At 37.3% G+C, this 21,103-nt stretch overlaps 6 protein-coding genes across 6 annotated transcripts; 3 read left to right on the plus strand and 3 right to left on the minus strand.

The window, feature by feature from the left end:
- The first annotated feature begins 351 nt into the window (after positions 1 to 351).
- LOC109581916 (uncharacterized) lies at positions 352 to 2,116 on the plus strand. The gene is made up of 5 exons (XM_019996409.1): positions 352 to 633; positions 733 to 867; positions 988 to 1,571; positions 1,636 to 1,694; positions 1,785 to 2,116. Exons 1-5 carry the CDS (start codon positions 524 to 526, stop codon positions 1,923 to 1,925), a joined length of 1,029 nt encoding a protein of 342 aa, XP_019851968.1. The 5' UTR covers positions 352 to 523; the 3' UTR covers positions 1,926 to 2,116.
- A 299-nt stretch (positions 2,117 to 2,415) lies between these two features.
- Positions 2,416 to 3,459, minus strand: LOC100635468 (mediator of RNA polymerase II transcription subunit 11-like). The gene is made up of 4 exons (XM_003382733.3): positions 3,377 to 3,459; positions 3,105 to 3,218; positions 2,677 to 2,769; positions 2,416 to 2,585 (listed from the first exon to the last, which is right to left on the minus strand). The coding sequence occupies exons 1-4, from the start codon at positions 3,425 to 3,427 to the stop codon at positions 2,529 to 2,531; spliced, it is 315 nt and encodes a 104-aa protein (XP_003382781.1). The 5' UTR covers positions 3,428 to 3,459; the 3' UTR covers positions 2,416 to 2,528.
- Positions 3,460 to 3,466: 7 nt separating this feature from the next.
- On the plus strand, positions 3,467 to 8,876 carry LOC100636480 (ubiquitin carboxyl-terminal hydrolase 36-like). Its single transcript, XM_019997530.1, has 13 exons — positions 3,467 to 4,021; positions 4,406 to 4,513; positions 4,697 to 4,873; positions 5,751 to 5,904; positions 5,970 to 6,047; positions 6,096 to 6,189; positions 6,238 to 6,363; positions 6,457 to 6,585; positions 6,634 to 6,658; positions 6,726 to 8,279; positions 8,333 to 8,458; positions 8,551 to 8,663; positions 8,715 to 8,876. Exons 1-13 carry the CDS (start codon positions 3,544 to 3,546, stop codon positions 8,814 to 8,816), a joined length of 3,264 nt encoding a protein of 1,087 aa, XP_019853089.1. The 5' UTR covers positions 3,467 to 3,543; the 3' UTR covers positions 8,817 to 8,876.
- Positions 8,774 to 10,963, minus strand: LOC100636607 (protein RRNAD1-like). The gene is made up of 13 exons (XM_019997546.1): positions 10,852 to 10,963; positions 10,684 to 10,804; positions 10,340 to 10,578; positions 10,252 to 10,296; positions 10,185 to 10,202; positions 10,038 to 10,135; positions 9,880 to 9,958; positions 9,508 to 9,826; positions 9,394 to 9,455; positions 9,276 to 9,337; positions 9,180 to 9,229; positions 8,992 to 9,129; positions 8,774 to 8,943 (listed from the first exon to the last, which is right to left on the minus strand). The coding sequence occupies exons 1-13, from the start codon at positions 10,945 to 10,947 to the stop codon at positions 8,867 to 8,869; spliced, it is 1,404 nt and encodes a 467-aa protein (XP_019853105.1). The 5' UTR covers positions 10,948 to 10,963; the 3' UTR covers positions 8,774 to 8,866.
- Positions 10,964 to 11,008: 45 nt separating this feature from the next.
- LOC100636733 (AP-5 complex subunit zeta-1-like) lies at positions 11,009 to 15,992 on the plus strand. Its single transcript, XM_003382826.2, has 22 exons — positions 11,009 to 11,050; positions 11,097 to 11,234; positions 11,278 to 11,470; positions 11,530 to 11,576; positions 12,037 to 12,140; positions 12,220 to 12,326; positions 12,412 to 12,475; positions 12,544 to 12,686; positions 12,870 to 13,062; positions 13,191 to 13,228; positions 13,292 to 13,454; positions 13,515 to 13,587; positions 14,102 to 14,204; positions 14,314 to 14,397; positions 14,450 to 14,519; positions 14,572 to 14,704; positions 14,766 to 14,852; positions 14,922 to 15,044; positions 15,107 to 15,242; positions 15,303 to 15,380; positions 15,510 to 15,680; positions 15,736 to 15,992. The coding sequence occupies exons 1-22, from the start codon at positions 11,013 to 11,015 to the stop codon at positions 15,973 to 15,975; spliced, it is 2,526 nt and encodes an 841-aa protein (XP_003382874.1). The 5' UTR covers positions 11,009 to 11,012; the 3' UTR covers positions 15,976 to 15,992.
- A 46-nt stretch (positions 15,993 to 16,038) lies between these two features.
- On the minus strand, positions 16,039 to 21,058 carry LOC105313235 (mitogen-activated protein kinase kinase kinase kinase 4-like). Its single transcript, XM_019997520.1, has 14 exons — positions 20,949 to 21,058; positions 20,139 to 20,885; positions 19,578 to 19,897; positions 19,135 to 19,524; positions 19,029 to 19,091; positions 18,904 to 18,968; positions 18,583 to 18,804; positions 18,447 to 18,531; positions 18,270 to 18,394; positions 17,954 to 18,103; positions 17,178 to 17,907; positions 16,946 to 17,111; positions 16,731 to 16,883; positions 16,039 to 16,574 (listed from the first exon to the last, which is right to left on the minus strand). Exons 1-14 carry the CDS (start codon positions 21,031 to 21,033, stop codon positions 16,210 to 16,212), a joined length of 3,666 nt encoding a protein of 1,221 aa, XP_019853079.1. The 5' UTR covers positions 21,034 to 21,058; the 3' UTR covers positions 16,039 to 16,209.
- Between the last annotated feature and the right edge of the window lie 45 nt (positions 21,059 to 21,103).

Raw genomic sequence — 21,103 nt, forward strand, 5'->3', positions numbered from 1 at the left:
TTAGTATGCTGGAGTTACGTAGATCGGGAAAGAACACTGACAGCTACACCACTGCTATCAGCAAATAACTAACCATAATTTGCACTTGTTTCCTCTTGTTGTAAAGTTTTTTCCTTGTTCTCAGTTTGTATGATACAGCTTTTGTGGGCCTATATTTGTCCACACACACACCAACTGTGTAATGAGGGTATTAAATATACTTTTCAGTATTAAATACACTTTTCAGTTGCTAAAATGTATAGTGATGAAAATGCTTTGGCTGCAAACCGCATTTGAGAGTGGGCGTTGTCTTCTCTTCCTCTTGCATTGCTAAGTGACTGGGTTTGCCGCCTATAAAAGCACCTCTTGTGGATAGAAGAGACATCAATTTCGAGAAGGAGAGCAAGCAAACAAACAAGGACAGTTCTGATCTGCTAAGAGCACTGCTGGTGTAATAATAGATACTTTATTCCTGACGACTTGTCCACTAGCAGTTTTAGTTAATATTTATTATCAGATCCCAGCCCTTCATCAGCAATTCAACATGACTTCTTGCTACTACATATGGACGTGCTTGCTGCTCTCTGTAGCACTTTGCTGTAACGCTGAAAGCACAAATTTTAGTTGCACATCTAATTGGTGTGGAGAAAAATGGTGAGCTAATTAGACTAACTATCATTCCTAGTCTAAATTGCCAGCATGCAATCCCTGCATTCCTTGATATTATGCATTATTGCATTGTCTCTTTATTAGGAGAAGCACTGATAGAATATTAGTCTACAATTACACTGAAGAAGTAGAGAATGTGACATTTGTGAGGAACACAACAATCACTAGGAAGAACTGCACCATCATGGATCTGCTTCTATCCCCAAACACAGACAGATGGTAAGACAAAACACAAACCTCTCCAGCTTAAACTTTATGAATGAGCTGAATGATTAATTTGTCTAGCATCTCATTCATATGCGCATGTTTATCTGTTTCATTTTCATTTCTCTCTTGCAGTAAAACTGTCAACATGACAAAGAGTGAAACCATTACTTTTCAAGTCACCAGTCACAGACGAAGCACAGAGCCTGAGATACGTGAACTCCCAAAGGAGCTCACACTCGGCATCATAGCAACAGAAAACGTTGACATATTTGGCAATCAATCGAGAGACGCTTACAGCGAGCTTGAGGACAAAGTCTGGCAGATCTGGGTACCAAGAGGCTGCAGAATGGTAATGTTCTTCTCAGAGTTTGACTTGGAGTCTTCCCCAAACTGCTCCAAGGACTATTTTACGATCCAGAGCACCAAAAAGCAAGCAAAGATACCAAAGTACTGCGGAGGAATAAGCTCCGCTCCCAAGGACGTTCAGATCACTAAGAGGAGAGTTCAGCTTCATTTTCATTCTGACTCAGATGAAGTCCGATCAGGGATTCGTGCAACATTCTGCTTCCAGAAGAATAGAGATGTTGATCGAAGTGATGTCCTCTGTAACTGCAATGCTGGTGTTAGCAACCTCATTAAAAAGAGGCATGCTAAGAGCAGGAGCAATTCAGACAGCACAAAGAGTGGATCAAACTCAAAGTCAAAATCTAAGAAAAGTAAGTGAAATGAGCAAAGAGATACTTTCAGGGTTTATCATTTGTCTTCTTCTACTTTAATTAGCTAAATCAAAGAAGAGAAAAATGAGCAAAAAAGAAATGAAAAGACTTATGGCAGAGCAAGTAAGTTCTTCATACATTCACAACGTCTGCATGCATCTAGTATAACCACTCAACAGCTACTTTTATCATATCTTTCTTTACTTTTTACAGGATAGATTGGTTGGTCAGGGACTACGTGACATGATGAAGTATGGACTGAAGGCAATCAATGAGTACAAATACTCCTCAAATAAAGCAATGAGAATGCTAGCAGAGAAATATCAGGCAGCCCTTGACATGTCACTGGTATAATAGTAACTGATATAGCTCCATAATACTGACAAACTCTCTGCTAAAGATATAGAATTATTTATTAATCATTATGGATATTATTATTATTATTATTATGTGTATTATAATTGTGTATTTTTTTAATTTTTAATTATTTCAAAGTGATGTTTCATGATGTACATCCTTCCTAATAATATTCTTCATTCTCTTTACATCACTTGATGCCCTCTCATTTCTACATTCTTTCCAAAATGAACATTTTTATCTTCTCAATAAAAAAATTGTATCCTATTGCTACAAGCTAAGTTATAACAATTTGTCATGCAAGCAGTCTTACCACATCCGGCAGGATTAGTGCAGTATATTCTCTAGCTCACAGATAACAGGAACAATAAAAGAAGTGTATTATTGCAAGGTGGCCTAATGGGATAATTCTGAAGTATTGTTATGCTGATCTGTCAATATGAGTAGCTTGTAAAATGATCATTACATGCATTAATAGTTCACACACTTGATTTCGCATCAATCTCAAGTTATCAAGTCATCAGTATTTTACAATGACATGAAAAGAACATGAAACAAAGTTCAATGAATCCACAATGATGCATGCAGACGTTGATATTGTTAATGATTTAATCTCTTCTTAGCCAAAGCTGTCTGAAGCTGCAATAGTTCAAAGTCCTACAGTGGTATGGACAAAAGACATAACTTGTTACCTCCAACCTGTTCCTTGCATTTCTTTTCTCCCTTTCTCTCTATCTCTCATATTTACCTTCTCTGCTCCATAATTAGAGCCTTCATGTGTGTGTGTAGTTGAAACACGACTTAGATACACTATCTGCTCTGAGAGATCTTGCTCAATAGTCTAAAAAAAACAAGAACTCAATTAACATGATTATCATATATGCAATTAGTAAACCACAAATGAGGTGTAGTAACGAGTAATGTTACTGTGACAACTGGTATTTCAAAATGTGCTCTCATTTAATAATACTTTCTCAGGCTACACCCGACGTACCTACATGCATATCATAGCCCGGTGGCTCGAGCTAATGGATGCTTATTATAGTGTGGTGTCTGTCTCCTAGCAATACTAATTGGTGGGTATGAGCTCTTTTACACATTCACACAGTTGGTAAACTATACACAAACATGCCTACTGTATACATTTCCTGTGTACATGGAGTGTAGTATACCCACTTCAAGGGATTTAAGGAAGTCCTTAGTTTTGTATTCCACCATCTCTTGTGCTGGATTAGGTTTGGAGAGCTCACCTATTGCATCTGCAGCATGGGATAGGAGCATTCCTATTTCCTACAGCGTTGATTTACACAGTAAATGAACAATGATTATAATTAATTCAATAATGTGGGAGGGTAATTGGCTTAGCACATTTCTGCTTGTCTACATACAAGTTTACTTTAGTACATTATGCATCACATTGTAAAATTTAATTGGTTTTATCATTTCACCTGCTCAATTTTCTGGAGCTTTTCAATTCTTTCCACTCCAGTGGAAGACATCTTCAGGTTTTTAGGCGTGGCTGAAGTTGAGCCACGCCCATCTTCATCACTCACGTGTAGTCAGCCATTTCACTAATTTCAGTTCTCTCTTCATTAAAAAATGGTCTTTTAAGAGGATGAGCAGGATAAAAGAAGTCCTAGGACATAGTTTAAAGGAGCAGGAACAGAATAGAGTGGATCAAAATGAAGAAGGAGAAGGGAGAAATGGTTCTAACTTTAATGTCGACTCCCATTTGTCAATACATTGTAAAAGATACTTTGACAATAGGGTGGAGTTCTCTCCAGCTCGTCACCCTGACACGCATCTAGAGTCACTTAAAGACAAATACCAACCGATTAACACCTTGGACAACAAAATGGACTCAACTTCTGACACCCCTTCTACTCCTCTAGCGGTTCAATCCGAAATACCAAAGCCGAAGAAGGTTCTTTTTGATCCAGATTGTCTGTTGATGAATTGGACAGAGTCACGGCCCATTGGCTCTGGTCTAAGTAACATGGGGAACACTTGTTTCCTTAATTCCGTCCTTCAGTGTCTCTCTTATACGCCCCCGCTTGTTAATTACATACTTTCTGGACATCATAAAAATAAATGTAAGATGTTATTATTATTATTATTATTATTGTTATTATTATGCCAATTTTTCTCAAAAATGAAAATGAGGGAATCTTCTATTTTTATAATTTTTTTCTAGTACATATACATGTTCTTATGTTGTGTTTCAAGTTTGGGCTGATTCCGATTATATTTGAATTTTTTATGAATTTTTGAAGTTCCTTCAAAATTGGGTCAAAGTCCCTGTACTATAGTACAGGGTCTCGAGCCAAATTTTGCCAAAAATGGCAAAGAGAGAATTATCCATTTTTATAATTTTTTCTGATGCATGTACATGTACTTATGTTGTGTTTCAAGTTTGAGCTGATTCCAATCAAAATTGGATTTTTTGTGAATTTTTAAAGTTGTCTTTTTGTCCTCAGGCACTCATCAAGGTTTCTGTGCCATGTGTGAGTATCATTCTCATCTCGTGAGGGTCAGAAAGTCAACGGGTGTGGTCAAGCCAATCCCTATTGTTCACAACTTGAGAGGTGAGAAAGAGGGAGAGGGAAAGAGAATGAATTAATAGCAGCTGCTCAAGAAACTACTATCACCTTTAACTTTTAAACAATTCACATTATTATGACTTCTACATCTGTACATGGTCATCATTGTACACTGACTCTTTTTAATTTTAATTTTATCATTCTTTCTCTTTTTTCTTACTCCAACAGTTTTTGCTAAGCACTTTCGTAATGGTCATCAAGAAGATGCCCACGAGTTCCTCAGGTACTTCATAGACTCCCTTCAAAGGATATCCCTCATCGGACACCAGCCATCAAAACTTGACGTCTTCTCTAAACACACCACAGTCATTCATCAGATCTTTGGAGGATATCACAGGAGCCAAGGTACAGCCTGTTTACCAGCTGTTCCTCTTTTCACCCTGTGTGCGTGTGTAGTGTGTATTTGTGATTATGTCCATCTCTTTACTTCTCTTGTCACTTCCTTCTTTCCTTTTCGGTCTCCAACACTCCATCCCTTAATTCTCCTTATATTTATGTACATGTACATATCCCTGTTGATGTACACGTATAACTCATTGCTTAATGAAGTGTAGTACTACTTAGAGTAGTAACATATGGGGTTTAGAAATCAATTTCACTGCTACTGGACGCTCTGATTGTACAACACCTCGTAACCTCTGTTTCTTGGGCTTCCTACTCCTGTTTGTTGTTATGGCTATCTTCAGGCTTCCTGCTTGCATGACATAATCTGCTAATGACTCCACAGGCAAAATACCAGACACTCAAAGCTGTTTTGAGATGTATACTGTTTCACAAGGTGACATCTGTATATGCATCACTTGCAAGGAGATCTAGATTATGTGTACATGTGCCCATGATGCTTGTATATATGTTAGTACATGTTATACAGACTCTAAAGGTAGTGAGGTAGTCACAGCAGCAAAATCCTAGGACACACATTGGAACCATGAACTATTATTTGTGGTTTCTCATGCCCTGGTGACTTTAAACTAATTTTTACGACAAACACACACACATACACACTCATTGATTACAAAGCAATGATAGGTTGTGTGTTACGTGTAGTTTAATTGTGAAGGATTGTAGTCACATTTAGTGTTTATAAGCTGTTTCTTGTTTTTGATTATTTATTTTATTAATTTTATTTATTCATTATTATTATTATTATTATTATTATTATTATTAAATTATTATATTTCTACTTTCCCTGGTGTTACAATACATCTTTTTTTTGTTATAGTTAAATGTCTCAAGTGCAAGCGTTTTTCTAATACGTATGATCCTCTCCTGGATATTAGTCTTGATATAAAAGGCTGTCCCTCGCTCCAAAAAGCTCTGTTCTCTTCGATCAAGCCCGACCTATTAGACGAAGAGAATAAATACGCCTGCCCATTGTGAGCTTTTAAATTTGTTTATGTTTACAAATTTGTTGTTGTTGTTGTTGTTGTTGTTTTTGTAGTTGTAAGGAGCTCACAAGAGCAAAGAAACAATTAACTGTTCACGTTTTGCCAAAAGTGTTGACCATCCAGTTAAAGAGGTGAGGGTACAGATTACTAGTGAAGATTTTAATCTTCTGCATGAATAGGTTTGAATTTAACACAATGTTTGGTGGTAAGATCAACAAGACAGTACAATATCCAGAGCATTTGGACATGCGACCTTTTATGAGTGACAAAGAGGTATGATGCTAATTTTTAAATTTGATATTATCATTTTCATAATTTTAGGGCCCACACGAATGGTACAGACTATATGCAGTTTTGGTCCATTATGGCTACTCCTGTCACTCTGGTCATTATTATTGCTATGTTAGGAATTCCAATGGTGTATGGTACTCAATGAATGACTCTATGGTAAGGTGTACATCTTTTTAGCAATTCATACAACTGTATATCAATTGCTCTTTTTTAATGTCATTTGAGTGTTCATATGTTTATTGTGTGTAGGTTAATCAAGTCAGTAAAGCAACAGTTCTATCCCAGCAGGCCTATCTGCTCTTTTACATCAAGGACTCAGAATATGCTGGCAAAACTCCGTCTTCTACTCCTACTCTCTTGCCTTTCTCACCGTCACAGGTTAGATTTTTATTTTTGACAAAAATAATTATCATTTAAATTTTTTAGAAGAATCAGCCCATATCTTCGAAAGGCAAGCACTATTATAAATTATTGCTATTTTATTATTATTATTTATTATTATTATTATCATTTTATAGTAAGTGCTACTGGTGTTGGTGTACCAGTTAAACGACCTGATAATGAAGGGGTCATCCCTTCTCCACTAACTCCTTCAAAACCAACTGGTGTTGTAACTCCATCTCCAAAATACACCTCAGTCCCTCCTCCTCCTTCTCTCACTAGTGACGCTAGTATCTTCAATACTGGTGGTAGTAAGAAAGTCGAATTGCCTGCTTTGTCAAACAAGCCTTCTCCCACTCCTCCAGTCATGCCCTCTCCCTCTGATAATCCTCCTTTACAACCCTCTATTCAGACCACGCCTATTCCATTTTCAACTCCACCCAGAAGTACGACTAGCATCAAATTTACTCCTAGATCAGTTTCAACGTCAAAATCAAAGTCAGTCTTGTCAGCTGACGAAACAGGTAAATCAGTAAAGCCCCATGCATTGGTACAGCCAATGAGATCAGTAACTGCTAAGAGACCAGTAGCACGTGTACTACCGAGTCCTCAACAGGTCACGAAGAGTGATAGTACTTTAAGTGACCAGCTTGAGTCTCCTGCCTCAAGCACTGTCTGTGATAAGAAGCTAAAGGAGAATGAGGAGTCTACTCATATTAATGGTGATAATGTTGATAGTAGCACACAGCCAAGCCCTGCTCCTACTGTTAATAGAGATGTAGAACATGATAAGAAAAATGAAAAAGATGTAAAGAGTAGCAAAGATGACGATTTAGCAAAGACGGAGTGTGAGTCGCCGAAACAGGATTGGGTAGTGTCGAACTCTCCATCCACTTCATCTCTCCCCACCATGTTTGGTCCATCCTTACCGCCTGATTATGTTCAAAGTTCTTCTCCTAATAATTGGACAGTGAGTGATATGAAGGAACGTCTTGTCTCTCGGAAAAAGAAACACTCTCACAAGAAGACTGCATCAGTCTCGAAGGCCAGCCCTGATGAGAGTAGTATTGAGAGCAGTGATACAAGCGGAGGAAGAAAGAGAGGCAAAGATGAAAGACACAAAGAAGAGAGAAGGATTAAGAGAAAAAGAGACAGACTTAAGGAAAAAGAAAAGAACAGGTCAAAGGAGAAAGATCATATTAAAGAGAAAAAAGAGAGAGATAGATCCAAGTCTTCCAAGAGAGACAGTGTTAAGGAAAGAGAAGAACCCAAGAAAAGAGAGGATAGTGACAATGAGAGAGATAGCTCCAAGCATCACAAACTATCGAAAAAGAGAAGACACAGGGATAGGAGCTCCTCTGATGAAAGTGATGAAGAAGAAATAGAGAAAAAGAGAAGGAAACAGACTGAGCATTCACACAAGAAACGTAAGAAGCACCACAGTAAGAGACACCATTCCCGCCACAGTGACAGTAGTGATGATGAGAGCCACGATGGGAGACGTAAGAAGCGACAGAAGTCACCCTCACCTTTCACTCCTCCTCACTCAAAACAATGGAAGAAGAGTGATGATAGAAGCAGAGGAAGAGATAAGGACGAACTATTCAGAGAGAAGGCAAGAAGAGGAATGGAAGAATTCAGGAGAATGAAAGAGAGTGACAAACTTTTTGATGACTGTTTAAAAAATAAAGGTATGTGATAAGAGAGTTGAGAAACGGAGACATTATTGTCTTTTATTGCATAGGATCTACTAGTGTAACTGAGATCAAATGGGATTCAAAGAGATCAAGTCGTCGTCATGATTCCACGAGCTCTGGTGAACCTAATGTTCTTGATTCACTTGATAAATCTGATCAGCTAGGAGATGGAGGTATAATATACATGTAGTGCATATGCAACCATGATCCATTGAGCTCTAATGTTGTACAATAGTATTTACTTCTTTTGTTCCTTCTCTCTCAGTCAAGACATGGAGTGGAGAGAAGAACAGCATAGACTCCATTAAAACCTCAGAGATTCCTTCAAGAAGGAAAGGTGGTAGAGATGATTGGGACAGAGAGATTGACAGAGGAAAGGTAAGAAGCCTATAGCTTGTAGTAGCACATAAAGTTGTGTGCTAATTGTAGGTAAAGAAATCCAAGGGACGACATAATGAGAGCTGGGACTCTAGGAACAAGTTTCAAAGTTATCAAAATAAGAAAAACTTCCAGAATAATAAAAAATTTTAAATTTTTCACAGTGATGATTTAAATCATGTTATGGTACAAAATGATTGTTATTATTTTAAAGCAGTCAGTACTAAGTTTCTAGGCGAGACAAGTGGATTAAAAACTGGTTGAAGGGAGCACTTTATATCTATAACAAGACAAAAAAACATCAATTATTATTGTAATTGTTGTATACTTTTTTCCTTCAAGAACAAGAGTCTGTCTAATAATATTAGTGTTTCAATGCAAGGAGCTATGACTAATCTTAGCAAAAAATACATGACAATATTTTGCCATTGATCATCAATCAACTGATTTATCATCACCATATCACCTGCATGCACACGGAATGGCAATGTAACGAGTGCATTTTAATGTCTTTACTTTCATTGAGATGGCTCACATTAACTGACTGAAGGACAGCTGCTGCATAGCTAAAAGACAATTAGAATTATCCTTACTCTCACTTCTTTGTCTTACTTGTTGAAAGGTAGTTTTGATACTCTCTTAGGGATCTTAAGCTGTGGTCTCCTCAGTCCATTCTGTATGCAGCAGCATAATGCATTACTGCAAAATTATCATGTACTCTTTCACTCACTTTTTTGAAAATAATTTCTAAAGCTGCTCTCCAGGAGTGTATTTTCAAATGATCTGATCCTTCTGCATTGTCATGAAGTTCATCATTCAAGCAATCATCAGTTACATTACTGACCTTGTAATCTCTTCATGTAAACTTCTTTAGAGTGACATGCAAGCTCTCTGGCCTCATAACTGAGTCTATGGTTTGCTAAAGAGGAGCTCATAGGGTACCCCGAGGGAAGATGAGGCTCTTCTGTTTTAAATAGTTTCATATAACAGCAGCCTACTGACACCAACCCTGTAATACTCTCACTCTCACTAAAGAGTCTCAGCATTGTAGTGGATAGATTGCCACAAGTGTGTAGACCAACTAGTACATACTCTTCTCTTTTTTTGCTTTCACTTGACAAGAACAGTGACATTACTTCTTCAGGTCCTGCTTCAGGATCTATCTGTAGTAAAAAAGATTTTTAAAGTTTAAAAGTACAAAAAGAGCTAGACATACCATTTGCTCAATGTATGAAATATTTCCTTTCTTTGTCTCGTCATTTTTGAATGTTTTTTCAATATCTGCAGTAATTTGTCTACAAATGCAATTGTGTAGTTCATTATTATTGTTCATTATTATTATTATTATTATTATTATTATTATTAACATCATACTTGTCATATAGGAGTGCTGTTTTCAAATGGCAGCTAACAGCTTCTACTGCAATAACATTAAGCTGATAATGGTACGCCAGGTAACGAGATAAGTGACCCTGCATTGATAAATGATATTTTTTTCACATTGTATATAACCCATCTAACCTGGCCACACCCTAGATCCTGTACAAATATGAGTTAATTATTAATAATAAATAATTATTTAACTCACAATTACATTGCAGCACTTTGTATTTTCGCATACTTCATTTATAATCTGAACAATAAAAAAATTATTTTTAAAAAATCCTCCCACAAACTTTGGCTAGTTCCTTTATTTCGTGTTGTTTCTTTGGCTTCACGTGACGACGAAATAAGTGGCTCAATCCTGACACCTGAGACCCATATTCACACGCTCTTCCTCCTCCTCCTAGAGGCTCAATGGTATCCTTATCATCTATTGGAGTGTATGGATACGAGAGGGAAGCTGCTGTAGCTGAGAATGCTAATAAACTAAGAGGTAGGATGACTGCTGTACATTTTGAGTGAGATTGATCAACTGCAAATCATGAATTGAGGAAGTTATTATTATTATTTATTATTATTATTATTACTATTATTATTATTATTATTCATTATTATTATAACTGATATGCAATCTCACTATTTAGAGAAGGAGAGTCTATTTTAAGCATTTGGTGACAGAATCCCTGGAGGCTTATCTTGCTAAGTGAGACCTGCCATGAATTGGGCAGTTTATTCCAATGAGATTCTGTGAAATATTCCTAGAAGTATAATACAGATGAGTCCCAGTAAAAGGACTGGGATTTACAATAATGTAACTGTCCATCAGCGGCTGATGCATGTCCAGAAATTGGCATAATAACTTGCTCCACTGCAAATAAAATGCAAAATCAGAAGTGCTCATTTTGATTTGAAGCCACACCCCTAAAAATTATGAAAGGCGTGGTTGCTTTATTTTTAACCTAAAACATGGCCGCACCTGAAGATGTCCTTTATCTTGAAGCAAGGTAAATGCCTCTTTTAGAAATTGCTAGTTTTCTCTTGTCTCCTTAGAGCTGTATACGGTAGAGAGTTTGATACGTGGGTTGCTAGTCTCATACAGATTCTACAGTCCAAGGATCGCGGAATCAACTGCCTCTCGTTCTTAAGGCAACTTCTTGTACTTGCTTCAGTCACCAAATACAACAGAAAGTCTGTTTTATGTTTTATTAATTTTTTATAATATTTCTTTTAGCTTGTCGTCACATGTTTATCGTAGCCTGAAGGCGATATCGTTAGAGCCTGACCAAGGACAGGCTAAGATACGAATTCTAGCGGCCGCAATCTTGAGGGAACTCTCGCCCCTCCAAAAGACGCTATTACGGGATTTTGTTGCACCAACTGATCCACAGAACATACCGTACATAATACCAGTACTCCTGGCTCAGGTTAGCTTAGCACTGGAACAGGTGGAATATTTTTTAAAATGTTCTCTCTTTTCTTATAGTCTAATGTAAGGGAGCAGTCTACATTCCTCATTCTTCACATTTGCAGGTATCCTTATCTTCTTGCAGCATGCTTTTCCCAAAAATTGACTCCGAAATTACTTCCAATTTTCATTACATTTTTTGATACACATCGATGTCCTTATGCTATGTAGCAAGTTTGAGCTGATTCCGACAAATATTTTTCGAGTTATGGCCATTTAAAAAAATCGGCCAATTTTCAAAAAATACCCAAGGCTATAGCCCATGGTTTTTTCCAAAAAATGGCTCAAAAATCACCCCCAATTTTTATTACATTTTCTGATACATATTGATGTACTTATGCTATGTAGAAAGTTTGAGTTGATTCTGACTTCAATTTTTTGAGTTATGGCCATTCTGATTTCTGAAAAAGCCCTGTACTATAGTCCATGCTTTTGTCCAAAAAGCTTTCCTTATTATATATTATATTTTCTTATGCATCTTGATTCATACTAATTATTACTAATGCTCATTGTTTGATATTGAAGATGGCTGTCTTTACCTGGTATTGAAGAGGACTTGTGTCTCTCTGCTCTCTCTGCCCTTCACACTATCATCTCTCACTCAACAGTCTTTGATAAATTTAGTGAAGGTAATGATTCACAGTGTAGCAATTATACTTCAAAAAACTTGCTGAACATTATTGCATTCCAATCCATCTTATTTTTTAGATCAAGTCGAATTGGTTCACTCTAAACTGTGCCAGTGGTTGAAACAAGCTAGCAGGAACTCTCTCTCCCTTACCTCCTCTTTATTTAGCAGTGGAGGGAAGAAACAAGTACATTTAAAAAAACTGATTGTCAACAAATTGTTTATTTTTGTACGCACACCCAAATTCCTCCCTCTCTCCTTCTCTTCTATAGGTCGTTCCAGTGAAGGAAATTGATGGATCTACTGCTCAAGATATATTCACAATCCTCAGCATTGGTAAGTATACATGAAATGCATGTTCACTTACATTTATACATGTATCTGCATGTATTCTGATTTTGTAGGTGATTTTTATTCATGCGATCAGTTGCTAAACATCAAAGCATTCTCGATGCTTCGTCGTTGGATACTCGTCTCTCGTAAGTCAACACTAGCTGGACACTCTCCTTCTCCTGGGGCCACACCTACTCCTGAAAGCTTCTATCAAGTCAGTAATAGTAACAATAAGATATTATTATTATACCATTAATAATAATATTATGGCCTTGATTAGTAATATTATTATGCTGTGTTATTTATTAATAATACCATACGCTATTAATTAATTGTGTTATCGTTCTATTACTCAATATGTTTTATCTTGATTCTTTTCTTCCTTTGCTTTATTTAGGATCGTGATCGTAGTTCTCCTCCCTTTAGTAGTCTAACAGTTTCGATGGTTGGAAGAACTGCTACTCCTCCATCTCACACCTCCACGCCCTCTCTCACCCAGTCCCTCTCCTTACGTACAGCGACTGATGCTCCTGATATCACTAGTGTAGCACTCCAGTACTGCATGAGAGTGATCAACCAGTGCGAGAGGAGTAAGTGGGACTTACTCTGTGTTTTATATTAATATATTACATGAGCTGTAATTTTTATAATAATAATAATAATAATAATAATAATAATAATAATAATAATAATAGTATTTATTTTTTTATTTTTTTAGAGCCACTGAAGAATACTGATGACGAACTGATAAAAGCAGTAAGAAATATTGATATTATTGCACACTTAAAGGATTCTAAAATTCTTTCTTTCTTTACTTAGTGTTTATACGAGTCGGTTGAATTGTTGGATTTATTGTGTTCCTTAAAAAGGCGAGTAATCCACGAGGTACTGGCAACAGTTAAAACCTTATTTACTCGTATATCACAAGATGAGACCTACACTAGAGTACTGCTGGCTCTCGTCAAATTCTTTATTAATCATGGTGAGTGGGTGTGATCTATTATTATTGATATTATTATTCAATTACATGCACTTACTGTAGGTGAATCTGAATATAGCTACGAACCATCAGTTCAGACATTTTTTGGTGACGTACTTAGCAATAAATTCAATGAGTGAGTGATGAAAATTTACTATAAGTACATGTACTACTTGTACATCTTAAAAATGGCTCCATACCTAAAAATACCCTGTACAGGGCATTTTGTCAAAAATGGCAAGGAGAGAATTCTCCATTTTTATAATTTTTTCTGATACATATACATGTTTTTATGCTGTGTTTCAAGTTTGAGCTGATTCCGATTATATTTGGATTTTTTATGAATTTTTAAAGTTGCTCCAAAATCGGACCAAAGTCCCTGTACTATAGTACAGTGTCTCAAGCCAAATTTTGCCAAAAATGCCTAGATGAGAATTTTCCCTTTTTATAAATTTTTCTGATGCATATACATGTTCTTATGCTGTGTTTTAAGTTTGAACTGATTCTGATCGTATTTGGATTTTTTATGAATTTTTTAAGTTGATCCAAAATTTGGTCAAATTTTGTCAAAAATGGTTCCAAGACTGATTTCTCATTTAATACATGTCTGCATACATGTACATATTAATAAGTGTGTTTCTCACTTGTAGTCCTGGGATAGCCTATGATACTGTTGATTTCTGTATTTCTAATTTGGAGAAGCTGTGCAGCTCTACATCAATCCTTACCAAATATTTCCCCAATCTACTTAAGGTAAATCATCTGTGATCAATCATCAGAAATCAGTGATTAGATCAATCAGTGATCAGAAATCAGATCAATCAATCAATGATGTCAATGTGTTGTTTTTTCACTTTTTCAGATTCTTGCCTGGTCACCGTCAACATACATTTCAGAGTTTGTTGAGCTCTTGCCAGCTTTTATCAGTGAGACAACTGCATCTGAGGTTAGAGAGAGAGTATAATCCAGACCTTCACTTCTATTTTTCATATTTTTAGGTTCTACACAGTTTGTTGGATCTACCTTGCCTCTCTGCTGTCTTAACTGCCAATTACCTTCTAACTAATGGTACATACATTGCATGCTGCTGTACATCATGAATAGTGTCTATTGTTGCTAGTTCCATTGGCTGTTGAGCAAGGTCTGCTCCCTCAATACACAAAGTGTTTGCTAGCATTGCAGGATCAGACTCATAAGCTAATGTTTGGACATTTTCTAAGAGTTGAGAGTGGCAGAGGAGACACCATTGACAGGTATTGAGGATGCACAGCACAAAAAAACACGCAATCTTACTTTTTCTCTTCTCTTGTCAAGGTTGAGTTATATGCATGAGATATTGGAAGATTTCAATGGTCACTTGAGAGTAGTCAGTGCTGGTGATGTAGTCCCTTTATTGCTAAAGTGAGAAGAGTGCAACTCTACAAATGTTGGAGCTATTAATCTTTTTTGCTACAATTTTTTCACCTCCAGGATGTTCTTTAAAGTGGTAATACATTTTGGTTCAAAGACTCTTCTCTCTGAACTATTCAATGTTCTACTTGAGAGAAGTCTCTGCCTTTTCGACATTCCTTCGTACAATGATGAAGTCAGAAAGTAAATATTTTTTTTATTTTGAAATAAAGCTCCCAACTTTCACTTCTCTCTCTCTTTCTCAGAGTTGTTGCCGAGAAAATGGTCGACATATTCAAAACCCATCCTTCATTGTTGGTAGAGAAGTCTCACGACATTAATGAAGTCCTAATGAACCTCAGGACACTAAAGGCAGGCGGAGGAGAAGTCTATCTTCACTTGGTAAGAGATCAATGGATTCCAATTAATGTCTGTCACCTGATACTCATGTGGTGTTTCCAGGTATGGATAGTGGGAGAGTTTGCACACACTGGGTATGACTCAAGATGTTCAGCAGCTCTTCTCTCTAAATTCTTTGAAGTAAGACATCAATTAATTTACAATAAATACATCTTACATGTACATATGCACTGCACTACAACATCTTTTTTTAAATTTTTTAAATGCATGCATAAAAGTACAATTAAAATATCTTTCTCTCCCTCCCAGACGTTAGAGATGGTTGGTTATGAGATATCGCAGCACATTGGTCAGTTCAGTGGTTACACTGTCCGTTTGATGATGGTACTAATGAGCACGTTAGCTAAGCTAGCCTCACGTTGTCAGGATCTAATACCACGCGCTCTGCTATCACTCAACAAGATTGTTAATCAGAGCATAGTAAGTCAATCGCCTCCTCCTCCTCCTCATTCTCTCTCTCTCTTATTTATTTTAGCAAAATATTTCAGCTGTTTCTCATCGAAAGCTCATATTCACGAGAATGAGTGAGCTCAGTAATATATTAAAAATGCCGAGTGTTGCATCAGCTGTTCTTACTCCTCCCCCCAACTGTTGCAACCCTGAGGAGGTCCTACGTCAGATGAACATTGCTACCATAATGCAGTCCACTACTTCATTAATATCTGGAAACAATCTGCCAGCCACTGTCACGCTTTCACCTACAGCTGCTACTTGATCACTTTTGGACAGGGTACACGTACATGTACATTGCTATCATTGAAAATAATAATAATAATGGTTATAAAAATAAGTGCTCTCTAACAGGTAAAAATTATTATTATTATTATTAAAGACTGACTATAGTTTAAAATTTTTATATATTATTATTATACTGTAATGTTATCTTTTGTGTGGTTTTGTGTTTAAAATTTTGCTGTCTGCTAACAAATAGATATTTTCATTCTGTTGTCTACCATACAAGTGCAGGCTCATCTCCCCCTTTTTCCTTGTCATCTTCTCCTCCTTTTGATTTCTTCTTTTTGATTGATCTCTGCTGCTTCTCTTTCTTCTTCTTTTCCTTTAGCTCCTTCTTCTTCGCCTTCTCTCTCTCTTTCTCCTCCTTCTTGCTTGCTTTTGTCTTTTTTCCTGTGCTCTTCTCTTCAGATTGCACCGGTACATTTATGTCATCTGAGTCTTCCTCAGCTCCTCTGCCTCCTCCAGTCTCTGTCATTGGTGTATTGATTTCATCAGAGTCATCAAACCCTCTACTGTCAACTCTAGCAAACCTGTCCAGTTTTACTGGCTCTATTGGCTGTAGGCTTTCTTCATCTGTACCTGCAGTGTACATGAAATAATGAATAAATGCAAGTAAAAATGTGCCAATCTTTTGAAAATGTACATAGCCCATGCTTTTTCTAAGAGACTTTCCCCGATACATATTGATGCTCTAACACTGCCTGTTTCTTGATATTACCAAGAGTACATATATACCTATGTCATCTTCTTCAGCTGGTAGAGGAGGTGGTAGGGAAACTTCCTCTTCATCTTGCAGTTCGGTAGCGTACGGGTTGGTTCTGTTGATAACCTCATCAGTTGGATATACTCCAGGTGGGGTTGCAACTGGCTCAGACTCTTCCCAATCAACTATAAAAGGAAATAAAAATGATGAAAGCAGTGTAGTATTAGATCATTATTTTAATGTTAACTTTGTTCATTTGGCGTGAGGTCTGGAGGTAAGTCCTGAGGTGGTAATGGTGGCTCTTCTTCTTCTTCTTCTTCTTCTTGAGAGAACTGAGTTGGTGGTAATGGAGCAGATCTAACTCCATCAGTCTGCTCATCTTCATCATAATCATCATCAAATGAATCCCAACTCTATGGAATAAAGGGCATATTGTGTGTACATGTATATGAAATGCATGTATGATATATATGCTATACCTCTCTGCTGTATCTATAAGACTCTCTCTGTGATTGAGGCTGGGATGGCAGTTGTGATGGAGGATGAGGAGGTGGTATAACTCTTTCATCCCAGGACTCCTCATCATCTGAAGGAGGTGAAGCATGAGCTGCTGCAGGTGCTGGAGGAGGACCTGATGGATAGAATATGTCATCCATGTCACTAATGTCACTGTGTTCATCTTTATGGGGTACTACTGGGACTGATGTTGGTACAGGGTCTCCTGTCACCTTCTTTTTGCTCTCTGTTTCTTTCTTCTTGCTACCTTTTTTGCTTTTTTCTTTCCCTCCTTTACTGTCTCTTTTTCCTGACTTTTTGCTCTTCTCTTCTGCCTGGACCACTTCTTCTCTTACTTCTGCTTCTACTGTTATCTTTGTCTCTTTCAATTTTCTGTTTTCTTCACCTCTCCTCTCATCTCGTTTCTCTTCCTTTCCTTTCTTTTCCTCCCTTGCTGATTTTCTGCTTCTTCCTTCTTCGCTCTCTCCTCCATCACTCTCCATTGTCAAACTTGTTGCCAGCAATGGCTCTTGACTTGATTCACGTTGGGGTCTGCCTGACTTTCTCTTAGTCTTGGCAGCTGCTTTAAGTCGTATTGATTCCTTGGCCTCCATACCTCTTGTATTGAGTGTGACATTCTTCAGAAGAGTCAACACACTTGCCATATTTGGTCTCTCTCTTTCACGTTTCCAGCACTTCATCATTATAGCAAACCTATAAAATAGAGTGTATATGTATAGGTATATTAACAATAACTTACAGTGCACACAATGGATCAAATGTTGGGACTGGATTCCTCAAGTTGCAGTATTCTCTTCTAGCCACTTGCTCTATGACCTCTTCATCTGTCATGTCTGGGTATGGCTGCTCAGCAAATGTACTCACTTCCCATAGTGTAATGCCAAATGACCTATAAACACAGATTAGAATCAGCTCAAAATTTCCATAAAGCACAAAGGCGTTGATATGTATAAAAAATGTAACATAAATTGAGAGTTTTATAGAGTGCAAAAAGCTTATAGCTCATGAAAATGATCATAGTTCAACCATTATATGCATAGTATATTAATTTATACCATATGTTGCTGGCTGTGGTTTCTTTGGTTGATTTTATCATTCCCTTTACTTCAATAAAGACCTCTGGAGCCATCCATCTTATTGGCCATGCTGTTTGACCTGGTGTTCTTGAATAATAGTCTCCCTATAGAAATTAAATTTTATAAAGCATTAAGGAATGGGGCCAAGGGATTAACCCTAAAGAGCTGTCTTGATAGTCCATAGTCTCCAACTTTAATTCTGTTATTAGCACACACAAGACAGTTCCGTGCAGCAAAATCACTGAAAAACACCAATGATAAAGTTATTTATAAGTATAGTATATATACTTACCTGTGTGTGATGGAGTTTTCATGGAGATAGTTCAGTCCTTCTGCCATCTCAATTATCATTTGTAATAGGCTGCCGTCTTTTTTCATCATTTCCATGTGTGACCTTTTATTGATAAGGAATGTTTTAAAGTTTCCATTGGCACAGTCTTCTAGGACAATCAGCATATTGTCACTGTCCACACACACTCCAAGCAAATGAAGAACATTGTCGTGTTTCAGATTCCTACATAATAGTAATAATAGTAATAATAGTAATAATAGTAATAATAGTAATAGGATTATTATGCATACATGAAAGAGTAATAGAATATATACTTCTTACCTCATCTTTTCTGCTGGTTCTAAGAAATCTTCAAGTTCATCCTCAGTTGCATTTCTGTGGCTTTGCTATTGGAGGAGAGCAATAATAATGCAGTGTTAAAATATTGTTTTCGCATATATATATACCTTTACTATAACATCAGTGACTCTCTCATTTGGTAGTACATCACTTGCTAAGCCTTTAAAAACCTACAATAAGTTTTAATGAGTGTGTATGCATATAGGCCTATACTTTTCCAAAGCTCCCTTCTCCTATCTCTTTCATAAGCTGGATCTTTCTAGATGGCATTTCATACTCTTCCATAAAATTGTCTCTGGGCTCTTCCTCACTCTCCTCCTCCTCCTCCTCTTCCTCCTCACTCTCTTCCTTCTCCTTTTGTCTCTCCTCATAGGTAGGCTTGTGTACAATAGGTTCCTCTTGTTTCCTAGTTTCTTGTGCAGTAGGAGTCTTTTTAACAACTTGTGAGTAAGTGTAATCATCATCTGCTGGATTGTATGATGAAACTTGTGGGCTGGTTTCTCTCATTTCCATTTCATTGTTGCTATGGTGTAGTTTGGAACGACTCCCAGATGAGTAAGTATTCCTACTAGGTTGATAGGAACTGCCTGACTCAAGATTTCTCTAAAAATATCAAGATATCAATACACAATGCATTACAATTATTCTATGCATACTTCATTAACATTATAGTTTCCTTTGCTTTCTTCATCTCCATTGCATTTCTTACGTATTTTATACACAACGATGCACAAGGCTATCAGTACTATTATGATCAAAGTCCCACCACATGCAACCAGTAATCCAAATATTGCTGAGAATGGAAGCTCTGTTGGTGGCCAGAGCGTGACACAGTTTTGTGTCACTGTCTCTGGGGCAGAGACCTCATCACAGGAATTGATGGTACTAGTTTGATAGCAGGAGCCACACAAGCCTGGATTGGAAGGGCCAAGGCATCCAACACCACTCTGACAGGAACTGTGACAAGTTGTAGAAGCTGTGAACAATACAAAAAGAGTTGTGGTTTAGTCATGAATGTCATTAGTATTATTTAGAGCAACCCACGATAGCCTTGTGTAGTTTCATGCATTTATAAATAGCTTTACAATTTCCATTATGTAACCAACACTAACTGTGTGGCTTTATTCAATAAACAATAAAAATTTTTGTAAGGGCAAGAGCCCTGCTATTATTTATTATATTTATGAACTACTGAATATAACTGACATAAATCTTACCACAAGTTGAATAATTCCCATTGCCCTGTATATTGAGTGTTGGGACTCCATTTCCACCCCAAGTGAACTGCCAACTGTATTGAGTGTTTAACTTGCTTCTCCAGTCAATCCCCTTGTCTCCTGTAGAGTAGCGTGACTCATACGACCCATAGCTCCATCTTGGATAGCCACTATAGCACAACTGTGTGTTTCCTTCAATGTGAACCGTCCCATAATTTATTGTGTCTAGCGATTGAAATCCACTGATATCGGTTAGTATTGGATTATACAATATCCTCAATGCATGACCATTGACTAATTGGTTCCCTTCTATTGATATGAGGTTTGTGAGTCCCCTTATACTTCCCAGTGAAGGATTGTAACTGATTGATACATAGTTGCTAATCCTGTTGATCTGTAGAACGTCGATCGAATGCAGGAGCTGGTTTTGTGCTATTTCCAAGCTACCAACAGTTCCCAGTATGAGTCCAGCAATGCTTCGCAAGCCTGTGTTGTAGTATATTCGCAGTGCTCCCTGTATTTGTGTAAGCCTTGGTATGTTAGGAAAGACAGAGAGAGTGTGACAGCATTGGACTATAAAGGATCCTGTGATTGCCTGTAGATTGCTCAGTGCTGAGAAGTCAGTTATTGTGCAGGACCGGGTACAGAACTGGTCTCCCATCACTAGACTCCCGTTTATTTGCTGGCAGTTTGAGAATACGTTGAGGTCCGTGTTGCTGTAAAGTGTATTCTGAGGTGCCTGACATACTGTGGAAGTTAAAGAAGTAGATATGATGCACTATGCAATTGATCTAATTGTTAATGACTTACTTGGTTGTCCAAGGCTAAGACATGCTATGGACAAAATAAGGAGACCAATAGAAACGTTTGTATTCATTTTGTTCCCCTGCTTCATTCAAAACACTGAGCCCCGCCCTATTTTTTTTGCTGCAAAAAAATTTTGGGCGTGGCACGCGAGAATACGC

Source organism: Amphimedon queenslandica, unplaced genomic scaffold, assembly GCF_000090795.2.
Source record: "Amphimedon queenslandica unplaced genomic scaffold, v1.1 AMPQUscaffold_13519, whole genome shotgun sequence".
Classification (NCBI taxonomy): Eukaryota; Metazoa; Porifera; class Demospongiae; order Haplosclerida; family Niphatidae; genus Amphimedon; species Amphimedon queenslandica.

Coding starts and splice junctions, on each gene's coding strand:
- LOC109581916 (XM_019996409.1), top strand. CDS start 524: ATGACTTCTTGCTACTACATATGGACGTGCTTGCTGCTCTCTGTAGCA. Junction 634..732: donor AATTGGTGTGGAGAAAAATG/GTGAGCTAATTA, acceptor TCTCTTTATTAG/GAGAAGCACTGATAGAATAT. Junction 1,695..1,784: donor AAAGACTTATGGCAGAGCAA/GTAAGTTCTTCA, acceptor TACTTTTTACAG/GATAGATTGGTTGGTCAGGG.
- LOC100635468 (XM_003382733.3), bottom strand. CDS start 3,427: ATGTCTTCCACTGGAGTGGAAAGAATTGAAAAGCTCCAGAAAATTGAG. Junction 3,219..3,376: donor AGCTCCAGAAAATTGAGCAG/GTGAAATGATAA, acceptor TCAACGCTGTAG/GAAATAGGAATGCTCCTATC. Junction 2,586..2,676: donor CTAATTATGGAGCAGAGAAG/GTAAATATGAGA, acceptor ATACCACTGTAG/GACTTTGAACTATTGCAGCT.
- LOC100636480 (XM_019997530.1), top strand. CDS start 3,544: ATGAGCAGGATAAAAGAAGTCCTAGGACATAGTTTAAAGGAGCAGGAA. Junction 6,586..6,633: donor TGCCTTTCTCACCGTCACAG/GTTAGATTTTTA, acceptor TAAATTTTTTAG/AAGAATCAGCCCATATCTTC. Junction 6,659..6,725: donor TCAGCCCATATCTTCGAAAG/GCAAGCACTATT, acceptor ATCATTTTATAG/TAAGTGCTACTGGTGTTGGT.
- LOC100636607 (XM_019997546.1), bottom strand. CDS start 10,947: ATGAGCACTTCTGATTTTGCATTTTATTTGCAGTGGAGCAAGTTATTA. Junction 10,805..10,851: donor TGATGGACAGTTACATTATT/GTAAATCCCAGT, acceptor TTATACTTCTAG/GAATATTTCACAGAATCTCA. Junction 9,827..9,879: donor TTTCATACATTGAGCAAATG/GTATGTCTAGCT, acceptor TTTTTACTACAG/ATAGATCCTGAAGCAGGACC.
- LOC100636733 (XM_003382826.2), top strand. CDS start 11,013: ATGGCCGCACCTGAAGATGTCCTTTATCTTGAAGCAAG. Junction 12,141..12,219: donor CTTTGATAAATTTAGTGAAG/GTAATGATTCAC, acceptor CTTATTTTTTAG/ATCAAGTCGAATTGGTTCAC. Junction 14,205..14,313: donor ATTTCCCCAATCTACTTAAG/GTAAATCATCTG, acceptor TCACTTTTTCAG/ATTCTTGCCTGGTCACCGTC.
- LOC105313235 (XM_019997520.1), bottom strand. CDS start 21,033: ATGAAGCAGGGGAACAAAATGAATACAAACGTTTCTATTGGTCTCCTT. Junction 18,969..19,028: donor TCACTGATGTTATAGTAAAG/GTATATATATAT, acceptor CTCCTCCAATAG/CAAAGCCACAGAAATGCAAC. Junction 17,908..17,953: donor TTTGATCCATTGTGTGCACT/GTAAGTTATTGT, acceptor TCTATTTTATAG/GTTTGCTATAATGATGAAGT.